This window comes from Prionailurus viverrinus, chromosome C2, assembly GCF_022837055.1.
Source record: "Prionailurus viverrinus isolate Anna chromosome C2, UM_Priviv_1.0, whole genome shotgun sequence".
In the NCBI taxonomy this organism is placed as follows: Eukaryota; Metazoa; Chordata; class Mammalia; order Carnivora; family Felidae; genus Prionailurus; species Prionailurus viverrinus.
Window position 1 is genome coordinate 18170427 of NC_062569.1, and position 24177 is coordinate 18194603.

The 24177-nt window shown below is 42.5% G+C and overlaps 1 protein-coding gene across 6 annotated transcripts in view; it reads left to right on the plus strand.

Moving 5' to 3' along the window:
* THRB (thyroid hormone receptor beta) overlaps positions 1 to 24177 on the plus strand; it is a 388679-nt gene that overhangs the window by 268816 nt on the left and 95686 nt on the right. For all 6 annotated transcript variants that reach the window (XM_047874360.1, XM_047874362.1, XM_047874359.1 and 3 more), the window contains one exon: positions 9543 to 9606. In XM_047874360.1, coding sequence (XP_047730316.1) covers positions 9585 to 9606 — 22 coding nt within the window. In that variant the 5' untranslated portion in view covers positions 9543 to 9584. The remainder of the gene's footprint in view (positions 1 to 9542; positions 9607 to 24177) is intronic.

A 24177-nucleotide genomic window follows, 5' to 3' on the forward strand; every position in this document is an offset into this window, starting at 1 on the left:
GTACCTTCTAAATGTAACTTAAATATCAGGGAATAAAAAACGTAAGAAAAGTATAACTACTTGGAATCTCTCCGGGGCTTTTCTTTCTTACCTTCCTACCTAGATCTGCCCATTTTAATTCAATCCTTAACTAGGGTTTCTGTAGTTTTTTTTGAAATGCCAACCTAAATTCTCATTCAGTGCCCCAGCCCTTCCTTTATGACTTGAGCATCATGGATTAGTTCTTACAGATTTGAACTAATAATCGCTCTTGTGCATTCCTGAAAATCCCCTTTAAAACAGATGGTTAAAGACAAAATCCAGCCGTGTGTGTCCTATACTTTGTGCATGACACCTCACAAGAAACCATCGACTTTACCAATAAAGTTACCCAAAAAGACCTTCATGAAGTCGTATCAAACAAGAAGAACCCAACGAAGGGGAGAATGAAGACAATATAAGTTTATGAAGTATATTTCTGTAGGAACTTTGTAATGTCGTCCCCCTCCCCCTCCATTTGGCAATTTAAGAAGTAGTAAACAGGGGTCCCTGGGTGACTCAGTCGCTTAAGGGTTGGACTTCAGCTCAAGTCATGATCTCACAGGTATCAAGCCCCATGTCGGGCTCCGTGCAGACAGCTTGGAGCCTGGAGCCTGCTTCAGATTCTGTGTGTCCCTCTCTCTCTCTGCACACCCCCCACACACACACACACACTCACTCTTTCTCAAAAATAAACATTAAAAATGTTTTTTTTAAAAAGTAGTGAACAGTTTATAATGGTATTTGTTAGGAGAATTTTGTTCTCATCAAAGAATTCTACAGGCAAATTCATCTTCATAATACCCCCTTAGGGAAGATGGTTCTTCTTTCTTATTTGGGAGAGACAGAGAGACAGACAGACAGACAGACAATCTTAGGCAGGTTCCATGCTCAGCGCTGAGCCCAACACAGGGCTCGATCCCACGCCCTGGAATCACGACCTGAGCTGAAATAAAGAGTGGGACAGATGCTCAATCGACTGAGCCACCCAGGCAGCCCTAGAAGATGGTTCTTTTTCCCTGGGTGTTAAACACATGCAGAGAGCTCACTGCAGACTCCAGTGACAGAGCGTGAGCTCTGTGTAATGCCGTCCCCCTGGGGTGTAGATGCTCCCTGTGTCAAAAGCTATCCAACATGGGGGGGGGGGGGGAGAGGAAGTGGGTTCTTGTTTGATGTTGTTGTCTTATTCATCATCAAACACTTTTAAGAAATCAATAATATCGTTTGCTTCAGTCCTAATGTTTTATTTTCACATTCTCGTTTGTTGTTTTTCATGCATGTGTCTCAGTGAGTCACCTAACCACAATTACATATTCGAGCATCTGGCGGTTCTGCATGGTACCCTCATTCCTCAGGAGTTATTTAATCCCCCTGCTGTGAGGAGTTTGTTTCCAGCCCCCTCAACACACACACAGGCGTGCACACGTACTTTATTTTCCTTGGCACAGGGAAGCGACCCCACTCTCCACCAGGTGTCAGTAGAGGCAGTTTTAACGGCTTGCTTTGGCCAACAGTGTCTCTGTTGAAGTTGTTTCTCCTGCTGTGTCAGACGTTTCCTCAAACCACCCGTCTGCCTCCTCCTAAGAGACTAGCTTCCATTCTTAGAAGCGTTCGGAGAGGATGGTCTGCCTGCAGAGAAAGGTAGCCTAGAGGAAAGTGCTCTGTAACCATAGCAGCCAGTCAGGTTGATTCTCCTAGAACCTTTACTGGCGGGTTTCTTCTTGGTGACTTTTCTATCACTACATCATGTGGTTACAAATTGTTCCAAGTTCCATTCAGGGGGACAACAAAGTAAATACAGCAGATGGTTTGAGATTCACAGGGGGCTTTTCTGCTTGTTTTAAAGCCCAGTCTGACCCCAAGGACCCCACTCCTATCACTGCCAACCCAGTCCTCAAAGCAGAAACAGGGTTTTACTCAGGCTGTGGCCCCAGAACCTAGCCACAAGGATGGAAGAGTATTACCACGCGTCACATTCCATTGTGAGGTGGATGACCTTGTCCCCACACTGAGAACATTGACTCTTGACTTTGAACATCCCCTGTGTCATTCTGTGGGTAAGTGGCAGGGCCCGCATGCTTTCCATGCATGGTGACTTTGAGAGAGAAGGAGAAAGAGAGTAGAAGAGGAAGAGAAGGGGACAAAGATTTGGCAAGGACACAGGTTAAAATGAAGAGCAGAAATGAGCCTCACAACGATTACTGGATTTGAATGAAAAGGGGTCGGTGGGGTGGAAACAAAGGCTAATTATTTTACCAAGACAACAACAAAATCAGCCACAGCACATCAAGCTCAGTCACAGATCCTGGTTGTATTGTCTCGCTCCCCAAAGGCAAAACAGGGCTACTGCTGAAAGTCTCAAGCGGAAATTATAGCTTTAGCCATTCAATAGTCATTTGCTGATGTCTCCTGTGTGGAGCCCTAGTTGCCCACCATATCCAGCAGAGGAATCTGACCCTGCCTTCTGCACCTAGAGGTGATCCACTCAGACGAACATCTGGGCTAGAGCACAAGGGCGAGCTTCTACTGTTTTTCCACATCTTTATCACAGCCTTGTGTTCCTTTTTAACTAGCCCCATTCCCGGTCTAACAGTGCTGGTTTTTTAAATTATTTCCTCTTACTGATTTTTTTTTTTTTTAACATAACACTGCCCAATAGGGTTAGCTTTACCAAGTGGAAAAAGTGGATGACAGCATGGTGTGATTTGAATACACCTTGCCTCTGTTCTCTTCTATTTGAGTTTTTATTACTATAATCATAAATTTGACCATTATATATTCACTTCATTGGATACTAAGATTTACTATTAAAATGCAAAGACCTCAAGACAGGAAGTTATAGAACTAGGGACAAATTCACCTGGGTACCCAACCTTCATTGTTCTCCATAACGAATTTAAATGTATGTGAAAGGTAACCTTGAGAGGGAAAAAAAAAAAATCCCCAAAACTAAAATTAAGTCTGGAAAGAGGAGAATGGCAGGTAGGAGAGAGGAGAAATTTCACCTCCATTTTATCTTGGTGATGATGGGGTCTAAGGAGGTGGACTTCCGTGTTATTATGAGTCTTTTTACCACCTCACAGTATCTCAAAGTAAATGCCAGATAATAGGTCCAATTTCCCACGTCTTAGAGATGAGTGGGCCTGGCCAGGAGATGAGAAGACCATAAGAATGGTGACTACAATAATGACAAAGCCTACCAATACCTTATGCTAATGTCTTACTTTTAAATCTACAAAGCATTTTCAAATCCCCTCGGTCCTCATCATAACCCTGAAGGGTAGGAATTGTGACAGCATTTTACAAATGAGACTCAGAGAGGTGAGGCGCCTATCTGAGATGGCCTACTGAGTTGAGACTCTGAACCATCTAGAATGATGCCAGGTCCTGGAGTTCTTCCTCTATACCTGGTCTTGAAGTTGTTCTTAAAAAGTTTCCCAAATGTCAGAGTCCAAGTTTTAATGGAAATGGGCCCTTGCCCATGAGGGGAAGGAGACAGAAGGGGAAACTCCAGGAGAGAGAGGATGTTCGAAGTGGGGGGTACAAGGCACCTGATGGAGATCCACAACCTCACTGCCCTCCTTGCACGAGGTGCGGCCCACTTTCAAGGGCAGCCATTTGCCCTCACCCGGATGTGTTTCCAGATGCCAGAGACAGAGTAGTGGTAAGGCCAAAGCGCAGACAGAACCCCTAGCTCCATCCCATAAACTCCAGCAGTGCACAATGCCCCACATACCAACTAAACTTAGTCAAAACAGCTTCTTGCTATGTAAACACAACTTTAAGTCACATCCCCAAGCATTGCCCTCCGCTCTTATTGCCATGATCTCTAAAACCCTTTTATTTAGGAAGAGTAGATTATCAATGTCGGTTTGATGCCAGGTGAGAGGGTGGGTCTGTCCTCCTTTGAGAGCCTTCTTGATGTTAATGGTCTCAGCTTAAGAGCCTATGGCAACCTAACACTTGGACATCTGATCTTTTAAACTGAATCAAGAGATTTGCTTATGAAGGTTAGCCCCAACCCACCCCAGCCCACCCCCCAGTGCACTCATGGCTTCCTCGGGCTGCCCATGAAGTACCTATTCAAGTGTTAGCACATAAGCCCTGTGTATCGTACGGTTCTGATGCATCAGGATGCAGGATACTCTGGTACCCTTGATGTAAAAACATGAGGGGGATATGGCATTTCATGTTAATTTATGTACAGGCTATATAAGCAATGACTCACTGGGTCCATATGGAAAGATTTTTCAAGGGGCGATTTTTACAGTTGTCCCTTCAATGTTGTAGTTTCTAGTAGGGGAAAGGAAACACAAGAGGACAAAGAGGTGTGCGATCTGGGGTAATGCACTGGAGTTTTACAAGATCGAAGTAGGGGTGTTCTCTCTGACCCTACTCTAGCTTGAACACTAAGACAGGAAAATAGCAATGATCCGCACAAAGAGGTGCCACCAAAGGGGTTAGCCTCCTGAGGATTCGTCCTCCACACTGCAGCAGAGTTATCTTTCTCAAATTGGGTGGGTCCTCTTCTTAAAGACCTTCCCTAGCTTCCTATTTCCCGTAGGATAAAGTCTGAAGTCCACAGCAAACCTTTCAAGACCCTTCACCATGTGGCCCCAAACTACATTTTCAGCTTCATTCTTGGCCATGTTCTTTCTTCTCCCATCCCAAATCACGTACCCTATCACAAGATGCTATACCTTTTGTTCTTTTGTTGTTCATGAGCCATACTCTTTTTATTCTCCAACTGGAAAATATCCTGACTCATTTTTCAAAGTCAAGCTCAAATATCACCGTAGGTCCTCCTCATACAGATAAAATTAATCACACTCTCCTCAGTGCCTCCAAAGAGATCTCTTATCCCTCCAGTCAATTCTTCTGCCCAAAAGGTACAAGTTGTTCATCACCTAAGCCCCCTAGGGGCAGACAACATGCATAATTCATCTCAAATGATCCAGAGTTGCAATGGTGGCTGATGGCTTAACTAGAGTGGCCCCAGACCTTGCATTGGAGGATTCTTCTTTAGCCTCCAGCCTTGCTTCTCCAAAACTTACCTTCCTTCTACCTACAAAGGGATCTACTGCGTCCTGTTCTTTCTTGCCACTGACCAAAAATAGCTTGCACATCCCTTTTTCATTTTATTCAATAGATTGTGTTTATCAATTTGTGTTTTTTTCCATGAGCTTTTGCATTTTAACAGTGACCAGAGCCTGCAGCCAAAGCTTAATGTGGCACCCACAGATTTATTGTGTGTGTGGGGGGGGGGGGTGTCTGTGAATCCCCTTCTACCCATCTTTCAAGGGGAGAGGCCTGTAACTTCCATTATATTCTTTGAGGAGACTGGACCGCCCCCCTGCCCCGACACAGTTGAGATCCACTGAGGTAAAGGCATAAAGCATTAGAGAAGAATTTTAAGGGGAAGCATGGAGCAGGGCTTTAACATGTCTCCAGAACCATATCATACACCTGGCACCTGCTTTCTTGCAGGATAAAGACCCTGGTCTTCTCAGGAGAGGCTTAATCTATCCTGAGAACAAAACGCAGCCCAAGGTCTGGAGAAGGTGCACTGCTTGGAGATGTGCATCTTCTTCCACCTAAGGTCACCCACAGCATCTCTCCAGCCATCCTGTCCACTGACACGCTTAACTCCACATGACAGCTCCTCAGATGTTCGAAGACCTTTATCTAACCTTCATGTGACTGCTCCCTTTTCTAGGTTCCCTTCAACAGTTCCTTAAGATGTGGTTTCCATCAACCTGGACATTCTACATGAGTCTTTCTCTTAAAATGTAGCAGTCCAAACATGGCCTGGCTTGTCCTATAGGCTATGCTTCCATCCACGCACCCAAGATGGTCTTTGAGCTCACGGTGGGTTGCATAGAGCCCAATATCTCCCAGAGTCCCTAGACCTACCTCCTACGTGTTTGTCATAATTCCTTTTACTTTCCAGTTTCTGAGAACTCAATAAATTTCTCCATCATTTGTATTTTTTTTTAATATAAATGTATTTTTCAGTGCTTTGGAGGTAAATGCCCACTTTTCCATTCTTCCATGGGGAATAGGTTTTCCCTAAGGAACATGGCATTGGACTGAGAATAAGTGGGCAGAAAAAGGCACGGCCCTGAGTGATTTTCCACACTGCCTCTTGGCACACCACACATCTGACTTATATATTTAGCTGCTCCTGGCCAGTGGGCTCCACCTTCCCAGCCAGCTTGTTAAATGGATTGTAAAGTCCTTGAGAGCCAAGAGCCTTCTAGTCTTAACCTATTTGTATCCCTAGTGTTTGCTCATATCACATTCATCACAGTGTCTTATTATTTCTGCTTCCTTAATGTCACTTGAGTCCCTCATCCTCTGCTGCCACCCCCCTAGTTCTGGCCACCTTCATCTCTCCCCTCCACCTGCCATAGCCCTCTAACTGGTCTGCTTTGACTCAGTAGCTGTGGAGCTTTAAAAACTCAACTTGGCTAGGGGCACCTGGGTGGCTCAGTCAGTTAAGCAGCTGACTCTTGGTTTTGGCTCAAGTCATGATCTCATGGTTCATGGGTTTGAGCTCCACATCAGGCTCTGTGCCATCAGCACAGAGCCTGCTTAGGATTCTCTGTCTCCCTCTCTCTATGCTCCTCCACCCCTCCCTCAAAATAAATAAACATCTAAAAAAATAAAAGCATAATCTTAAGTGAGGGGAAATCTAAGGTATAGGTCCCATGCGGGTGTGCTTTCTCTCTCTCAAAAATAAATATTTAAGAAAAACTCAAGCTGGATAGTAACACTCCCCCACTTAAACCTGCGTAATTTAAAAGAGTTACTCAAAGTAGTCCCTGTGCCTCAAGCACAAGCATGAAAACAAAGCATTAAATCATGACCTAAGGCGACACCTCTTAAAAACAAGACCCTTTAGGTCCAGAGTCCCCTCCATTAAGCCTTCCAGATAGCCCCAGGTAGAAGTGACCTCTGCTTCCTTTGTGTCCCAGTCAGCTCTGAAGAGACACTTAAGGGGAAACCCGCATCCACTTTTGCATCATTCTCTCCCTGTTGGATAAGAAGCCCCTTATGGAGAGGCCAAGGTGTTGTCTTTGGGCAAAGCCTGGGGGACTGCCTGAGCAGAGTAGGCCCTCAATCAAGGCCTCTGGACTGACCAAGGGAACAAATGATTCACGTAAAAGGAATGTTCTTTATTCAAGTAGCACTCACCTAGGTGTGTCTAAACTGAACGTCATTCTCCCCTCTGTTGGTGTGAGAGGACCTTCAACTTTGAGACCCTCAGGACACAGACCCTCACAGTCTAACTGAAGACTCTTCCCTCCCCTGTGAGTGGTGGGACTTGCTTAATGAATGATACAGACTGTGACTCAGCCTTTCCTGGAGAGAGAGAAGCTTGCCAGTCCTTCATTAGCTACGCCTTCTCCCACACAGCACCACCTGACCTTCCTCCTCACTCACCTGCTCATAACACCCCTCACCAAGTTTGTTTTCCTTCCTGAGAACAACAACAACAAAAAACAAAAACAAAAAAACCCGCAGCTTTCTTTATTCTTAAGCTCTTTGGACTTTGTTTTTTCCTTTGACCCCATGACCAGCTGGTGAGCCCCAGGCTCTCGGAGACCTTCCGTGTGTCCACTCAAGTACAGGACACTCCACGCTATAGCATAGGACTGCTAGGAAAGGAGGCCCCGGACACCCGTCTACTCTAGAGGGTTCTTAGACTTTCCTGCAATTACATTATAAGACTCTAGAGGTCACTGAAGGAAAATAGCACTAAACATCACCATATGCCGAAGTACTATAGTAACTCTAGCATACTATTCACGCTATAATAATGGCAATTGTATAGTAATGGTAATACTAAAGGAAAACAGTACTAAGTATGAAAATTAGTACTAACTTTAGTGCTGACAATATTTTGAAAGCCTTAATAAGATTTTTTTCTCGTTCATAGATTCTTTCTACTTCACACACAATACAACTTTCTGTAGTTCGTATGCCTATTCAATTAGAATTTTGAAAACAAAGATTTTTTTAATTTATTTAGTTAACATACAGTGCAATATTGGTTTCAGGAGAATTAAGTGATTCATCACTCACATACAACACTCAGTGTTCATCACAAGTGCCCTCCTTAGTACCCATCACCCATCTAGCCCATCCCCACACCCACTTCCCCTCCATCAACCCTCAGTTTGTTTTCTATCATTAAGAATCTCTTGTGGTTTATTTCTGTTTTCTCCTCCCATATGTTTATCTGTTTTGTTTCTTAAGTTCCACATAGGAGGTGAAATCATGGTATTTGTCTTTCTGTGATTGATTTATTTTGCTTAGCATAATTCATTCTACCTCCATCCACATCAGTGCAAATGGCAAGATTTCATTCTTTTTGGGTGCTGAGTTTGATACATTCTATATAGATTTTGGATACCCTTTATCAGATATGTCACTTGCAAATATCTTCTCCCATTCCATGAGTTGCCTTTTAGGTTTGTTGATTGTTTCCTCCGCTGTGCAGAAGCTTTTGATCTTGATGAAATCCCAACAGTTCATGTTTGCTTTTGTTTCCCTTGCGTTCTGCAATGCATCTAGTAAGAAGTTGCTACAGCTGAAGTCAAAGAAGTTGCTGCCTGTATTCTCCTCTAGGATTTTGATGGTTTCTGGTCTCACATTTAGGTCTTTCAACCATTCTCAATCTATTCTTATGTATGGTATAAGAAAGCAGTCTAGTTTCATTCTTATACATATTGCCATCCAATTTTCCCAACACCAACACTTGTTAAAGTGACTGTCCTTTTCCATTGGATATTCTTTCCTGCTTTGCAAAGATTAGTTGACCATATAGTTGTGAAAACAAAGATATTTTTAAGTGATGGTATAGCAAGAACATGACTGAGATTTTATAGTTTCATCTTTGAGATCATACAAAGGACACAAAACTATTTTCACACATTTGTATTAACGTTATATTTTAATGTCAGTGTTATCAGTCCAGACTCTTGGTTGCAAGTGACAGAAACCACACTTGAACCAGCTTATGTAAACACAGGGACGGTTTTGCTCAGGAAGGACTGAGGAACCAAACCCTTGAAGGGGCAGGAAGGACACAGCTTGGTCTCAGGGAGAACTGGAAGCAGGGATTGGAGGCCACTGATCAAATGTGAGATTAATGCTTCTCACTTTGAGAAGCAAAGATCTAGACTAAAGATGCTAGTACATCTTCGCCACTCTTGGGAAAAGCAGCAAGTCAGTGTGCTGGCAGTGTTCTTGAAACTTGAGATGGAAAAATAGTTGTGATCTTGAATAAAATATGTTAAATGCATATTTATGGAAGGAACCCTGAGATTAAGAATGAAACATCTTGTAAATTGACACATGTCACAGAGTCCACGGTTGCTTCAAGTTCCCTAGGTGGGAGTTGAGAGAAACAAATTGCCTCAAGCTAATTAATGCACATGATATTGTTTGAAACAAAAACCTTACGGAAGATACAGGTTATAACCTGGGGTATTCTTTCTTTGTCTTTTTCTTTGTAGGAGGTGTCAGTGAAAAAAAAGGTCCAGAATGATTACTAACCTATGACTCCCAACAGTATGACAGGTATCTCTTTTTTAAAATTCTCTTTGCATGTCTCCATTTTTGTTCCACCTGAAGAGAAATACAGGGTTTCTAGAAGACCAACCTAAGAGTCTTCACAACATTATTTTCCAAACCATCAACTAAGACTAAATGCAGATATATCCTAGGAATACATCCCTACCAGTGAGTTTTGCTCTTCTTCAGAAACTATGAGATGCAGAAACCTATCGTGAAGAAATGGTAATTCACAGTGAAAGCTTGGTTTTAGTCATCCTAAGATAACCCTTGCACATGAGACACATTGAGTCTTTATATTCATTCAGGTCAATATAAGAAATGGCTCTACATACTTCTCCAAAATGGGCTGTTTATTCCAGTTAGCAGTACAGTCGGGATGGAATATGATTAGATCGCATCAGGTGAATGAGGTAGAAACTCTTAGCAAGGGACAAATGAGACAGAATGACCCCCAAGGAACATGAGGTTGCAACAGTGTGAATTCTTTGTGCAACACACAGAGCAGGGGTTGCAAACTCAAAGGCCCCAGGGGCCAGGCAGAGGACACCAATGTGGGAACAGGTTGGGTGTAAGAGAAAACAACAAACAAAACTGGAGTACTCGGGTTCTCTGAAGAGAAGCCATTCTTCCACTCTAGGTGATCACTGACATACAGTAGGGAAGAAGCCCAGAATGCCCAAAGACTTCAACTTTTCAAAAGAAGTTGGAAATCCAGATTTTAAATGAAGTATTGCCACTCATAAATATTAACAATTAACTTAATAGAATACCAAAGACTCACGGACCAGTCAAAATATGTCTGCTGACTGGAATCAACCCCGTGGGCTACCAGTTTATAATCTCTGCTGTCTACCTTCCAGCCTAGCACCAAGCCCACACGTGTTCTTGTGGTTACCGCGACAGCAGGGCAGATACTCCTAGACCTCTGGGAGTCATGGGTACAGCTTGACCTTTGATAGTCCATTCATGTCACCTCACCTAGTGACAAACTAAACATACAGGACAAGTACTCCAAGAAACCATTCCCTAGTAGACCTGAGAAACTGAGGCGACTTAAAGTTGCCAGTAAGCCTTCTGTAAGTTTGGGGACCTCCTAATTACCATAACACTGCCTCCCTCAGTATCACTGCCCTCCCTTTATACCCACCTACCCTGGAGCTCCTGGGGCAGCAAAAAGATGGAGTGCCTGAACAGACCAGAACGATTCACACCAGTAAGAAGTGAAGGCCTCAGAACCACATCTCACCTTTTCCTATTTTTTTTTTTTTTTTTTTGCTCACTAACAGTCATCAGAACATATCCACTCCATTTTTATTCCACTTCCAACCAGGCAAAATTCTTTCCCACTTCAATTGCACCTGTTCTGTGTCATAAACTCGGTCATTCGGTGGAAAATTGGCACACATCAACCTTAGCAATCTCCTCTGTGTTTACCTATGTGTGGGAATTTCAACTGGAAGGAATTAAGTATAAATCTTTGCAGGCACAGGCATGTGTGAACACGTAGATATCAAGCAACAGGTAGCCACACTGCAAAGCCTAGGGAAAGTGTCCCCCTCTGATACAGGATAGTGCAAGATCAAGTGTGACACAAGAGTGGCTCTATACTCCATGATAACTTGCCCACTAGAAAAATACTCCAAAGATAGTCTCAAAGATAGTCTCATGTAACCTTTTGAAACATGAAAATGGCAAAACTTGGTAGAAAAGTGGGTAATTTAGTGGATGTCCATTGCTGTGAGGTTGGTTCCAGATAGAGTCCAGAAGTGGCCATCCATCCCAGGTTTCTATAGAGCAGGGCTAGCATTTTTTTTTTAAAGAGCCAGATGGTAAATATCTCTGGCATTGCAGACTACTCAGTTCTGCCATTGTAGCATGAAAAGCCATGGAGTATACATAAACAGGCAGAATATGTTTCAACACAACTTTATTTACTAAACAGGCAGCAGGCCAGCTTTGGCCCAAGGACTGTAGTTTGTGAACTCTTGGTCTAGAGTCCAATAGAGTCCAGGCCATCTTATTGTTGAGCAGAACCTCCAAGGTCAACTCAGGGCATCTCCAGGACAGAGTGACGAATCTAGGCTCACTCCAGGACAATTCTAGATTGAGCCAGCTTTTCAGCTGATCTTGAAGTCAAGATGCTTTTCTTGCAGACTGAGCTGGAACCCCAGGTGCCTCCCAGTGGAGGAGGGAGTTTTTGCTTCCTGGCATTTGTTTCATAGTGTAGAAACTAACAGTACTATTTGCAAAAGAAATGTACTCCATACACACGTTTACTGCATGTTAATGGACTCAGCTGAGAGAATTACCGCTTTAGACTCCCTTGTTTGTGGACGAAATAAAAAAGTATCCTTTCCCCTCGCTTTTTTTTTTGCTATGGTCTCAGGCTGTGTGTTTATTTTAAAAACTCTAAAGAGTTTTATTGTGGGAGACCATAGTAAAGTTGTATGTAAGTCATCGGAGTTAAGTGCTTGCTTTAGGAGCATAATTTAAAGGGCAAATATACATTATTTTCTTCTTTGAAAAACAATAGGCAATATTACTGTTATGCAGTACAGGAAATCAATTGATCTCTTTGAAAATAAAACCATTCTTTAAATTAAAAGGAATAAGAACATTGAATTTATTTTCCTAAAAGCAAGAAGACCAACATTTTCAGATAAGAGTCATGTTGATGGTATGCAATCTCTTTCAGCCAGAATGCTTAGTAAATTTATTTTTGCATTAGCTTGCATGGAAATTTGTTTATTTTCTAGGGTTATTTAATATCAGCTACAGTGGAGTCCAGTCTTGCCAAAATTTTCTGGTTGCTTTACCTAATTTGAAATTAGGACTATATGAAATCACTCACTGAAAGATACTGACTCTTAATGGAGATAGTCAGAAAGTGCCTTAATATAGTATTTTGTTAATCTGGCATTAAGCACTGCTTCCTAAGTAATCTGAGGGGAATTCCGCTAACATTTATGACATTATAATGAGCTCTATTTTGCATAAAACCATGATTCACAGCAAAGTTTGTTCCAAAATGTGAATGAATACCTAAAAGTTCAAATACCAAAGTTAGAGGCTTTTGGCCTTGGTCAAAAAGAAACATCCTTGTGATGTTTGCCCTTTTCTTTTTCTTTCTCAAACTATTACTCTTGAGTGTATCCCAGGCACGAGGGGAGGGATGTTAGCAAGGATAGGACAGCTCTCAGCTGTTGCTCCAATGTTCCACTGTATGATCTTCAGATTGTTTGCATGTTTGGGGATGGGGTCATTTGTTTAAAAAAAAAAAAAAAACCTATGTAATTCTTCATTTTGCTTAATTTACATTTCTCATTATCGCTCAGGTTGACTTTTTTTTACATGCTTCTTGGCCACTTGTATTTCTTCATCCGTAACTCACTTCATATTTATGGTCCACTTGCTCATTGTGGATTTTATGTTTCTCTCGAGGTTTATAGAAGTTTATTATATATTAAGGATAGTAACCAAGCATGTCACGTAATGTCCCTAGATCTTTAATTCCTTATTAAAGGAGAAAAGGAGACTAGTTCATCTCTAATTCTCCTTCTACATTTACAGTTAGGTTATACTTCACATGTAAACATTTATAAATCACATTTTCATGAAGTAGAGCATGGGTACATTGATGGTTGGAAGAAAAAGGGATCCCCAGAGCAGTGTTTTCTGTGTTTTAAGACTATCCTAATGAACAGGTTTTTCAGAGTCAAACCAAACATTTAAGCTGGCAAAACTCAGTAATTTATTGTGAGCCCATGGCATTTTCCAGGGGTGGCTCTCCACGTGTTCCTTAGGCTTTTCAAATGATCCTTATAACTGTTTCGTTCCTTTAGAAAGAGAATCACCATTGTGTTTATGTCCCACAGCCTAAGTAGACCATCATCACGGAATCAGGAGGTTGTTGACAGCAAAATTAGGACACTATCCAAAGATAATGTTAACAGTGTTACTGCTAACATAATACTCTTCTGAAATAGGATTTTGGTCATGGTTTCTTAGCAATCATTCACTGATACGGCCCTTGATGTTATACTTTTAAAAAACAAAAAGGTCTATTTTGAGAGAAACAGCACGTGCACAAGCAGGGGAGGAGCGTAGAGAAGGAGAGCGAGAATTCCAAGCATGCTCCACACCATCAGTGCAGAGCCTCACAGCAGGCTCGATGTCAGGAACTGTGTGACATCGTGACCTGGGCCGAAATCCAGAGTCAGATGCTTAATGACCAAGTCACCCAAATGCCCCTAGACTTTTAATATAATGTGACTTAAGTAATGTTAGAACCAACTACGCTGTATATGCCTTCACAGCTCTAATAGTAGAGTTTAATCTCAAGGAAACAGAAGGAAATGCTAAGTTAAAGGGACTGAATATCTTTAAAAACCTTTTCTGTTGCCAAATTGTCACCAGATTATTAGATTGAGATACCGATCAGCAGCACAGCAACTCATTTAATCATAAATCCTCCAAGTTTGGAGCTTTTTGGTAATTAATTTTTGAGTATTAGACAAAATGTTATCACAGCTTTTTAAAACTTTATATTTTTCTTACTGATTATTTGGCTACACACACACACACACACACACACACACACACACACACACACTGACCACTTAAAAGACTTTAACTTACCTGCTCATTTAACTTCCCTGTTGTGTCATTTATCTTTTTCTTATGATTCACACATTAAGAAAATAATTCATTGTCAATGATTGATGTTATAATCATTTTCCAATTTTGTTTTATTCTTTTTAAAAACTGATTTAAACTCAAGTTGGTTAATATACGGTGTGGCATTGGTTTCAAGAGAATTTAGTGATTCATCGCTTACATAGAACATCCAGTGCCCATCCCAATAATTGCCCTCCTTAATGCCCATCACCCATCTAGCCCATTCCCCCCATCCCCTCCCCTCCAGCAACCCTCACAGTTTGGTCTCTGTATTTAAGAGTCTCTTATGGGTTGCCTTCCTCTCTGTTTTTATCTTATTTTCCAATTTTAGTATATGTCTCTTTTCATTTTGGCAATATTTGACCGTTTTAAATTTCTCTGTCTTCTTTTGAAATAATTCCATACTAACAGAAAAGTCTGCAAGATTGGTTCCAAGAAGCCCTAGCTACCCTCGATTCAGAGTCCTCAAATGTCAAAACTTTATCACATTTGCTTAATTCTTTTCCCCACTCTCTATGTCTCTCTGTCCCTGTCGCTATGTCTTTATGTAATTTTTATCTTGAACCATTTACAAATAAGTTGCATACGTCAACAAATACCATGCCATCACGTTTACAAGTTTTTAGGTTCTACACAGTGAGCTCTACTGAGGTGTCATTTTGTGATTTATGCCTTTGCTCGTCTAAGCTTGATTTTGTCAAGCTTAGAAATGTCTTCTGGTGAGGACTGAGGGACACACAGCTCAAGGAGTTCTTTGCAATGAGTTAGCATTACTATTTCAACACGTAGTTCTCGTTAAGGAGACAAGGATGACTGGTCACAGTTGAAAATTTTCTCAACAAACACCCTCTCTTATTTATCCTTCATGCACCAACCATCCACCCAAAGTACCAGAGCCTTTGATGGCAGGGAGGGAGAGCCTGCCAGTGCTGGAGGCCCTTCTGTCCCTTCTTCCCCAAGTCAGGCCTGCCAAACCCCAAGTCTTTGTACTGGTTACCCCTGCAAAGGACACAACCGTAGAAGCCAGACACGATGCTCTGCATCCTTCCCCATGTTGCTACAGGAGCTGGGAGAGGTTATATTGATTTATGCACTCCTGGCATAATTCTTCCGAAAGAGCATCTAGAGGCTTCTTTCACATTCTTCCAAGTTCCTGTTTCCCTGGTGGTGGCCAAAAATAAAACATGGCCTGGGATTTCATGGAGCCAGCTATGCACATGACAAACGTTGCCACAAATAGTTCTGGAGAAGGAAAAATACCAACTCGCCCAAATAGCTAGCTCTCCCGTTGGTGGAGCCAATTACAAAAAGGACCTTTGGTTTTATTTCTTGGGCATTTAACCACATGAAACAATGGGGGCCGTTTTGCTCCCTCCTCGGCTTGGTGTCACTTCTACAAGAAACAAAAATCTCACTGAAAGGCTAGAAAGGAAACATCAGTCTTCTCTGAAATGCCTTGAGGGCAGAAGGGAGGCTGCTGTACCCACATCACACAGAAAATCTTTCAACTCCTCCACAGACAGCTCTCCCACCGATCACTACTAATGGTAACTGCTGAAATGTCTTGTCCTCTTCTCGCTCTCCCTGCTAAGGCCAAAAATCCTGGTGTGGTGGCTCTAAACACACTGCTTCCCCTCCCCCAGGTCAGTCAGGATTCTCTTCCCTCTTCTCCTCCCTCCTCCCCAGCCCATAACTCCATCTGCTCTTTTCCTCTAAAGGTTGTGGGTCCCTTCTCTCCCCTCTCCCCCTTACATCCCCTTTTAAGGCCCCACTCAGCAGAATAAATAGATCTTCCTTTCTAAGGAACTCACCTTAGAAGGCAGGAGAGGGGAAAGCCGAAAATGCTTATAATTTTATACCCCCTCCCAACCCCCATCACACACAAATTGGTAGAAGCGAGTCACTCCATAGTGTCCTGTCCGGGGAAGAAAGGAACCCAGAACCTCAGTTCAAGATTTTCTGCCGTTTCCACCAGAACAAGGGAGAAGTCAAGAAAAGCACAAAAAGGGAACGCAAATTCCTGTGCAAATAACACATCACCCTTTGACACAAAAGCAAATACTTTTTTCTCAGTAAAGAGAATGCACAGTGACCTTTTGCACAATACAAATGGGTAAAGGGGGCCGGACCTTGCCACATATCCTAGCTAAAGAAAACCTGGCCCTGTTGTAATCCGATGGCCTCTGTCCTCCCATCTCTCACCTCTTTAACATCCTGAACTTCTCCTGGAAGATAGATTTCCTACTGAAAAGTGTGGAACTTTCTGAAAGAGAGTAGATTAATGAAATCTCACCAAATCCAGCCAGATTAGTGAAAAATTTTCCCCAAAATTCTAGAAGAACTTCACCTTCCAAGTTTGAGCTGCAGCCAAGTGATCAAGAAGTTGAAATGTCAAAGGGACAGGGCTTTACAGAGAATGAATGATGGAAGTACAAGACAAAGAAAAAAATTTCTTTATCACTAACCCCTGTATTCTTTCAAGAAGAATTCCTTTACACTCTTTGGCTTTTTCTAGAGGTCTGCCCTAACCCCCAGCCCCACTGTCCCTGCTCCCCACTCTGAGCCCATTCTCAGCATCACCATCATCATTTCTTCAACCACCCCAATCAAGCCGTCATCAGTCTGATAAACACATCTCTACCTCCAAGGTTGCCATAACCAAGAATCACCCCGCACATCTTTACTTGGCTTCTGCTAACAAACAACATAATAACAAATAACAAACGTAACCTAGCAGGGTTCTGCTGTGTTGGGACTATCCTCCTCTCTATTCCCCCAAATGCCACTGAAGGTCCGGCGCAGTGGCACATTGGCAGGTGCAAGACCCTTCAAAAGAATTGAAAATAACTTTTCCGAACAAAAATTGAGTTCCTAATGAATATGTGATGTTATTTTGTTTGCAGTGAGTCAAGAGTCTTCTTTTGGGGACGCCTGAAGGGCTCAGTTGGTTAAGGGTCTGACTCTGGATTTCAGCTCAGGTCGTGATCTCATGGTTTGTGGGCTAAGTGACATTAAGTAGTGATAGGTCTCATTTTTTTTTGTTAGTCTTCCTCATGCTCACTGCCAAGGGAGGTAAGGTGAGCAGTCTTTCCTCAACTGATTAAAGCAGAACCCCCTCTTTGATGGATGACCTAGCCTTCACCTGCTCAAACTTGCCAGTACATTAGAATCATCTTGTGAGGTTTTTAATTTTTGTTTTGTTTAGAGAGCACACGTGCACATGCACATGTGCACAGGCACAGAAGTGGGGGAGGGGGAGAGGGAGAGAGAATCTTAAGCTCCACACCCAGCACAGGGATCAATCCCATGACCCTGGGGATCATGACTTGAGCTGAAGTCAAGAGTCAGATGCTCAGCCAACTGAGCCACCCAGAAGCCTTTATCCTTTTTTTAATGTTTATTTTTTGAGAGAGCACGTGAGCAGGGCAGGGTAGAGAGGGAGACACAGAATCCAATGCAGACTCCAGGCTCTGAGCTGTCAGCACAGAGCCCAATGCAGGGCTTAAACCCACAAACTGTGAGATCATGACCTGAGCCAAAGTCAGCCACTTAACCGACTGAGCCACCCAGGTGCCTCTCTCCTGGGAGCTTTTAAAATCCTGATTATGCCCATGTCACCCCAGACCAGTTAAATCAGAATCTCTAGGTAGACCCAAGACTCAGCATTCTTGTAAAACTGTCTAGATGATTCCATAGTACATCCCATTCTGAAAGCCATAAGGTGGACACAGATTCTCAGCCCAGGCTGCCCAATACAGTCAAACTAGGGAACTATTTAAAAATATCAGTGTCTGTGACCCACTCTGGAAGATTCCAATTGGCTTGGTCTAGGGTGGAGCCTCTTTTGTTTTTTTTAAACCACTCTACTTGGGCAAGTGGTTTGGTTTGGTTTTTTTTGTTTTTTGTTTTTGGGGTTTTTCTTGGTTTTGGGGGGTTTTTTGTTTGCTTTAACTCCTCAAGTGATTCTGATGTGCATCTAGTGTTGAGAAAAGAGCAGTGGTCTCTCAACTTGGTGGTAAGGTATCCACATCACTGGAAATTTTGGCTTAAAGAAAAAAAAAAAAGGCCAAACAAGCTCTATACTACCATCCAACCTAACAGCATGTACCTGAGCTTCTGGATTCTCTATGAGCTCTCCAGATGATTCTGATACACACAAGTTTAAGAACCACTGATCTAGAGGGTTTTTGTCTTCCATATTGGAAATGTTTTGGGAAATGTTTATTTTCTAACATTCATTCTAACACTTCATCTGAGCACCTACAAAAGACATCTAAAATATCACCGGTTAAGGGGCACTCGGGTGGCACAGTCGGTTGAGTGTCTGACTTCACCTCAGGTCATGATCTCATGGCTCATGGGGTCAGCCCCATGTTGGGCTCAGCGCTGACAGCTCAGAGCCTGGAGCCTGCTTCAGATTCTCTCGCTCTCAAAAACAAACATTTTTAATAAATAAATGCATACACACACACACACAGAATATGTCACCAGTGAATCTAGGCCTAACCTGGCCGCGATGACAAACAGAAATGTAGTTAAAGATGCTTTACTCCCAATGACTACCTGGGTGTGCTCCATTACTGTCGCCCATGAACAACAGACCCACGTCCCTGCAACCATGCATTTGGCTGGTGGGTGCCATCATTGGCATTTATCTAAAAAGCCCATTAGGGTAGCAACCTCTCCAGTTTAAATGATCACAATGTCCTTCAGGAGTGCACTCCTAGGGCAGCATTTTTCATAAAAAAAGAAAAATGGAACTTTACTGGACATTCTTCTTTAGTGGGTCGTTTAAAAGTTGTAAGGTGCATTCGGTTAAGAAAGGAGTTTCTTCCTGGGAGGGTGGTGGTGGTGGTGGTGGTTGTTTAAAGAAAATTAAAGGACTTCCATGTGGGCCCTCAGAAGAATGTAGCTTTCTGGTGAGCAGTATCTATGGGTTATGGTGCTCAGTCTGGACTGCTCACTGGGAGAGCTTAAAAAAATCCCCATGCTGAGAATACTGAACTTTTCTCAAAAGATTGTGGTGAGGGTATTAGATTTATACAAATCATTTAACACAGGGTGTGGCACATTGGGACACAACATAGACATTCTGAGGGAGAACCAGGTACATAATAGGCATCACTAATGTTAATTGTGAAAAATGGCCCATATGATTAACTGAACTACAATGGGGGGAAAAAAACAGATGTAAACAAATGTTTTCAGTTTTTTTTGTTTGTTTTTCAGGTAAGCTTACGTGTTATCACTTTGTTTAGCTCACTCCCATAATTCATGTTTTCTCTTTAGTGTCTCATTCAAATTCAGCATCCTATTTAGGATTTCCTGAAAGACTTCTCTATACAACAGGCCTTTCTTTTTTTAAAACAGGAGAGACAAGAAATGCCTCTGTCATTCCTTATTTAATGGAAAGACATTTTTAATGAAGCAATAATCGAAACATAACATTTGAAGCAAACAATTCACACAAAAGGAAGTACATAGTTTTTAATACAAGCTCATCCTTTCTATAATCCTTGATAAAATAAGCATCTTAAAACACTTGCTGCTATTATTACTTCATTGTCTTAATAGGCATAGGTTCCTATGCCACCCAAGACCAAGGGGCCATACTGATACAGTATCTTCCTGCATGCTTCATGTTCCCCAGGATGTAGAACATAAGCACATAAGGAGGAGGTGACAGCAGAAAACAAGAGGGGGGAGACACATACCCTCGCAGCTGCCAATACAAAGAAAGAGCAAACGAAGATGGGTTTCCCATCATTATATTTCTTTCCACATTTATAGCGTCAAATTGTGGTTCCCGCTTTTCTGCCAAGACCCTCTTGTGACTTCCCCACACATATCTCCCTTGAGCCCTATGCTTCCAAATATTTTACCTGCCAAACAGCATTTATTAAATAGAATTCATTGCGTGTTCTTAATAATCAAAACGTATGTAATAGAATATTGTTGAGAATAAAATGAAAATGACCCCACACTACACAGACACAAAAAAAAATTGTGAAAAACCAGAAGGCATAAAATTTTTCATGACAGTAGCATAGGCTGTTTCATGTTGTATCATCTCCCTTGGGCCTTTCTGAACTTTAGAAATTGTTCATACTTTCCCAATACTACTTTTGTGGACCTCAAGTTAAGTGAATATTCTGCACTCCAATTTTCTCAACTCTAAGTAGGAATTATACTCCTATATTATTTAGCTAAATAGAACTATAAATGAAGCCATCAGAATACCAATTACTGCTGGCACTAACTTTAATCAAAAAAGCCTTTCAGTATTATTATAAAATCATTCTTCAAAGATTAAGTCTATGTAAATGAATATGAAATAGCCTACCATACTCAATAATGCATAATGAAAATATTCATGAGAATTTCAATCATTTGATACTGTGCTCCAAATTAGATCAAGAAATCATTGCCATAAATCAGAACATTAGCAAAGTCTGAGTTTTTTCAATAGAAAATTCTAATTAAATTTAACATTACAGCATCTAAGATATTAGACTCCAGACATAGAAACAGAAGAAATAGTTCTTACCTTGGAGAAAATCACAGTCAAGAGATCACAGTTTCTGAACACATCAATACCGATTTTTTAACAACTCAAAAGACGTACAGAGGTTTAGAACTAAAAGGAATCTTACAGACCATCTGTTCCAACCTCCTGAAATTACAGGTGGGGAAACAAAGCCCATGAACTCAAAGTAATGTGCTTACAGCCATGCAGCAATGTACCGTGCAGGTGTCTCAGATCTTCTCATAAATGATTCTTCACACCTCTCCTCCTTTGAGCTTCCATCGGCTCTGATTGCATTTGTAAAAGTTTTAGGAGAAGATTAAAAAAACGATTTGGAATCCTATGAAGTGTAAAATGATGCTCTCTACTACAAGGAGAACCCCAAAATCTCAGTGACTTCATACAACAAAATTTTATATCTGATTCATGTTAAATCCAGTGCCACACATTGTTGGTGGATGGATAACATTCCCCACGGTCATTTGAGGGCGCAGGCTCCTTCCTTCTTACATGCCCATTCACTTCTAGGACTTCATAATTTTCTCTATTCAACAGGAGAGGGAGAAAAGAAAATGAAAGGATATATGGACTTGCTTTATAGGCCGGGACAGGCCTGGAAGCAGTGCCCAATGTTCTTACTCACTCCACTGGCTTGAACTCAGTCACATGGCCACGTGTGACTAGAAGGGAGGCTGAGGAACGCAGCCTAGCATGTGCCCAGGAAGTAGAGAGCACACAGATTTCGATGATGAGTCTGTGCCACAAAGGGCTATACAAATGCATGAAAATATTATGGAAGTAGGTGAGGTCAGGTAAGACTGGATTTTTATATTGAAGTCATTTTTGTTAATGTTTATTTTTGAGAGAGAGAGAGAGAGAGAGAGAGAGAGAAAGAGAGCACAAGCAGGGGAGAGGCGGGGGGGGGGGAGGGGGGGGGGAAGAGACACAGAACCTGAAGCAGCTCCAGGCTCTAAGCTGTCAGCAGAGAGCCCAACCCAAGGCTTGAACCCATGAACCGTGGGATCATGACCGGAGCTGAAGTTGGACCCTTAACTGACTGAGCCACCCAGGCACCGCTGAAGTCATCTTTTTGTTTAAAGATGTCTGGTACAGTCCTCTAAACCTTTCCCAGGTAATATCAGCATCTCCAGACAGGGCTAGGATGATCTATTTTGACCACCACTTCTAGATGCTTTTGGAGTTTGCATCATGATATCGTGAAAAGAACATAGACTTTGGAGTCATGTGTCCTTGGGTTCAAATCCCCAGTTTTCCAGTTATTAACCTGGTGAATTTGAGCAAGTTGCTTAAAAAGACGGCAGAAAGGATCCTGGAGTTGTATCAATAACCTAGTTAAATCAGTCAGCAAACATCTATTGAGAGCCCCCTGTGTGACAAGTCTTGTGGGTATACTCTAAGGAAACAGCAGCGATTAAGGGGAGAGCACGGAGTCTAGATCAATAAATAGTATGTGCACAGTCATTGTCACCAGCAGGCACTCCATGAACGTTAAGTGATCTGGCTTCGGACCCTCCTCGGCACACTCTGCAAGTTTGTTATGATTTGTTTTTGGTCCTGTGCATCTAAGCTATGAAGACAGGTTTATCCCTCAAAATTCCAGATAGAATACATTAATGAATAATAATGCATCTGAGAGATGGAGAGGTCAAGTAGAAAGTGTTTCACTTGTTCCTGTCGTTTGGAAGTGAATTGACAGGGTGAGAATTCTAGGAAGCATGTTACAAAGCAAGGGCTTAAAATATGATTTGGGCTACGAATATTTGTTCAGTTTCAATAGGTTTCCTCAAACAGAGAGCCCTCTTCAAAGGCTGGTGGCCTTTATGTTGCAAAGCATCTTTTACAAGCCAGAGGAGAAGGGTCTTCTGGGGAGGTGACCAGGTCCCTGAGGGCACATAGTGGTAAGGCTATAGCGGCCCCTCCCGCTGGCTGACAGGTCAGGAAGAGTGTGCAAGGCCCCCCAAGAGAAGAGGACAGTATCTGCACACAGTCATGGCCAAGGGCTTCGTCTTCTTGCTGAGGCTCTCTCCAGACACCCAACCTGGGGGGAAGCCTCCCCCTCTGGCCCTCCTGGACTCCTGGTCTCTCAGTTCTTATTTTGCTTCTATTTGCTTTTATCTCTTTAAGTGCAGAATAGGATGGGGGGAGCAGGCAAATAATGAGGACAATAGGTCTCTAACCCAGGAAAGTATATACCATCTTGCCCCAAACCATATGTGTATGGCTGACCCATTAAAACGCAACAGCGGGGTCAAGCGCACAGGCCTGTGGGCAAATCCACCTAGGATCCAGTGTGCCTTTGCCTCTTCCGCTGTGACCTAGGGCAAGTTGTTTTCCCTTTCTCAATACTCAGTTTCTTCATCTGTGAAATGGAGAGGATCATTATTTATCTCAATATTAGTGTTAAGGGTCAAAAATAAATCACGTCACATGCTTAGCACGACGGAAACATCATGAGCCTCAAGTAATAAATGACAGATACTGTCACCACCACCAGTAGCTATCTCCACTATCTACTACCAGTCACTATCTCCAAGCCAAATACACCACTCCTGCCAGGAAGGCTTAGGGGGGATGCAACTGTCCTATTATCTTGCTTCAAACACATTAGAGGATGGATCAGATACATCCCATAACCAAATGCCATCCAGCTCTCTTGAACAGCCCTTTCCACAGTCCAAGAAGTAAAGAATCATAGGTGGGAGTCAGAAATGGGTCCCCCCAGTCCTTTCCAGCAGCGATCCAGAAACATCCTGAAGGGATATTTTAAATGAATGGACAGTTTTCAAGGAACGAGACACCACTGAAAATCTATTCGTAAATATTCTAGCATCCTTTTGCTGCTGGCCTGCCTCTAGAATACATCCAACTGCCTTGTTCCCTACTTTCCAGACGAGGATTTCCTAAAGATCCTTTTGCGCATGGTTCTTATGCAATCCCTGGCCTTAAAGGAACCCAGGAAATATTGACCAGGCTTGGGATGAGCCTAATTGTTTCCAGGCAGGGGCAGTTATAGCCATGGTAGATTCCCTCTCCTTGCAAACTAACAGTCCAGAGCAAGTTGAATTACTAGAGACCGGCTTTAAGATTCAATATTTCCAAGATGAAGAATACACTGTGCTTCCTGACCCTATCAGGCCCCCAACCCTTCACAGGAATTTTCCGTGTGCCACAGATTCATTGAAGAAACGCCTTTGATCTCCACATGCACCAGCCAAAAGGACAGGAGTTGAATTGGCCAGAGTATGGAGCTCCTGGGCCTGGGACAGGTTGGCCCAGGGCCGGTGATAATTTTACCATACTTCATCCGAAACTCTCTCTCTTCACCACCACCACCACCACCACCCTCCTCC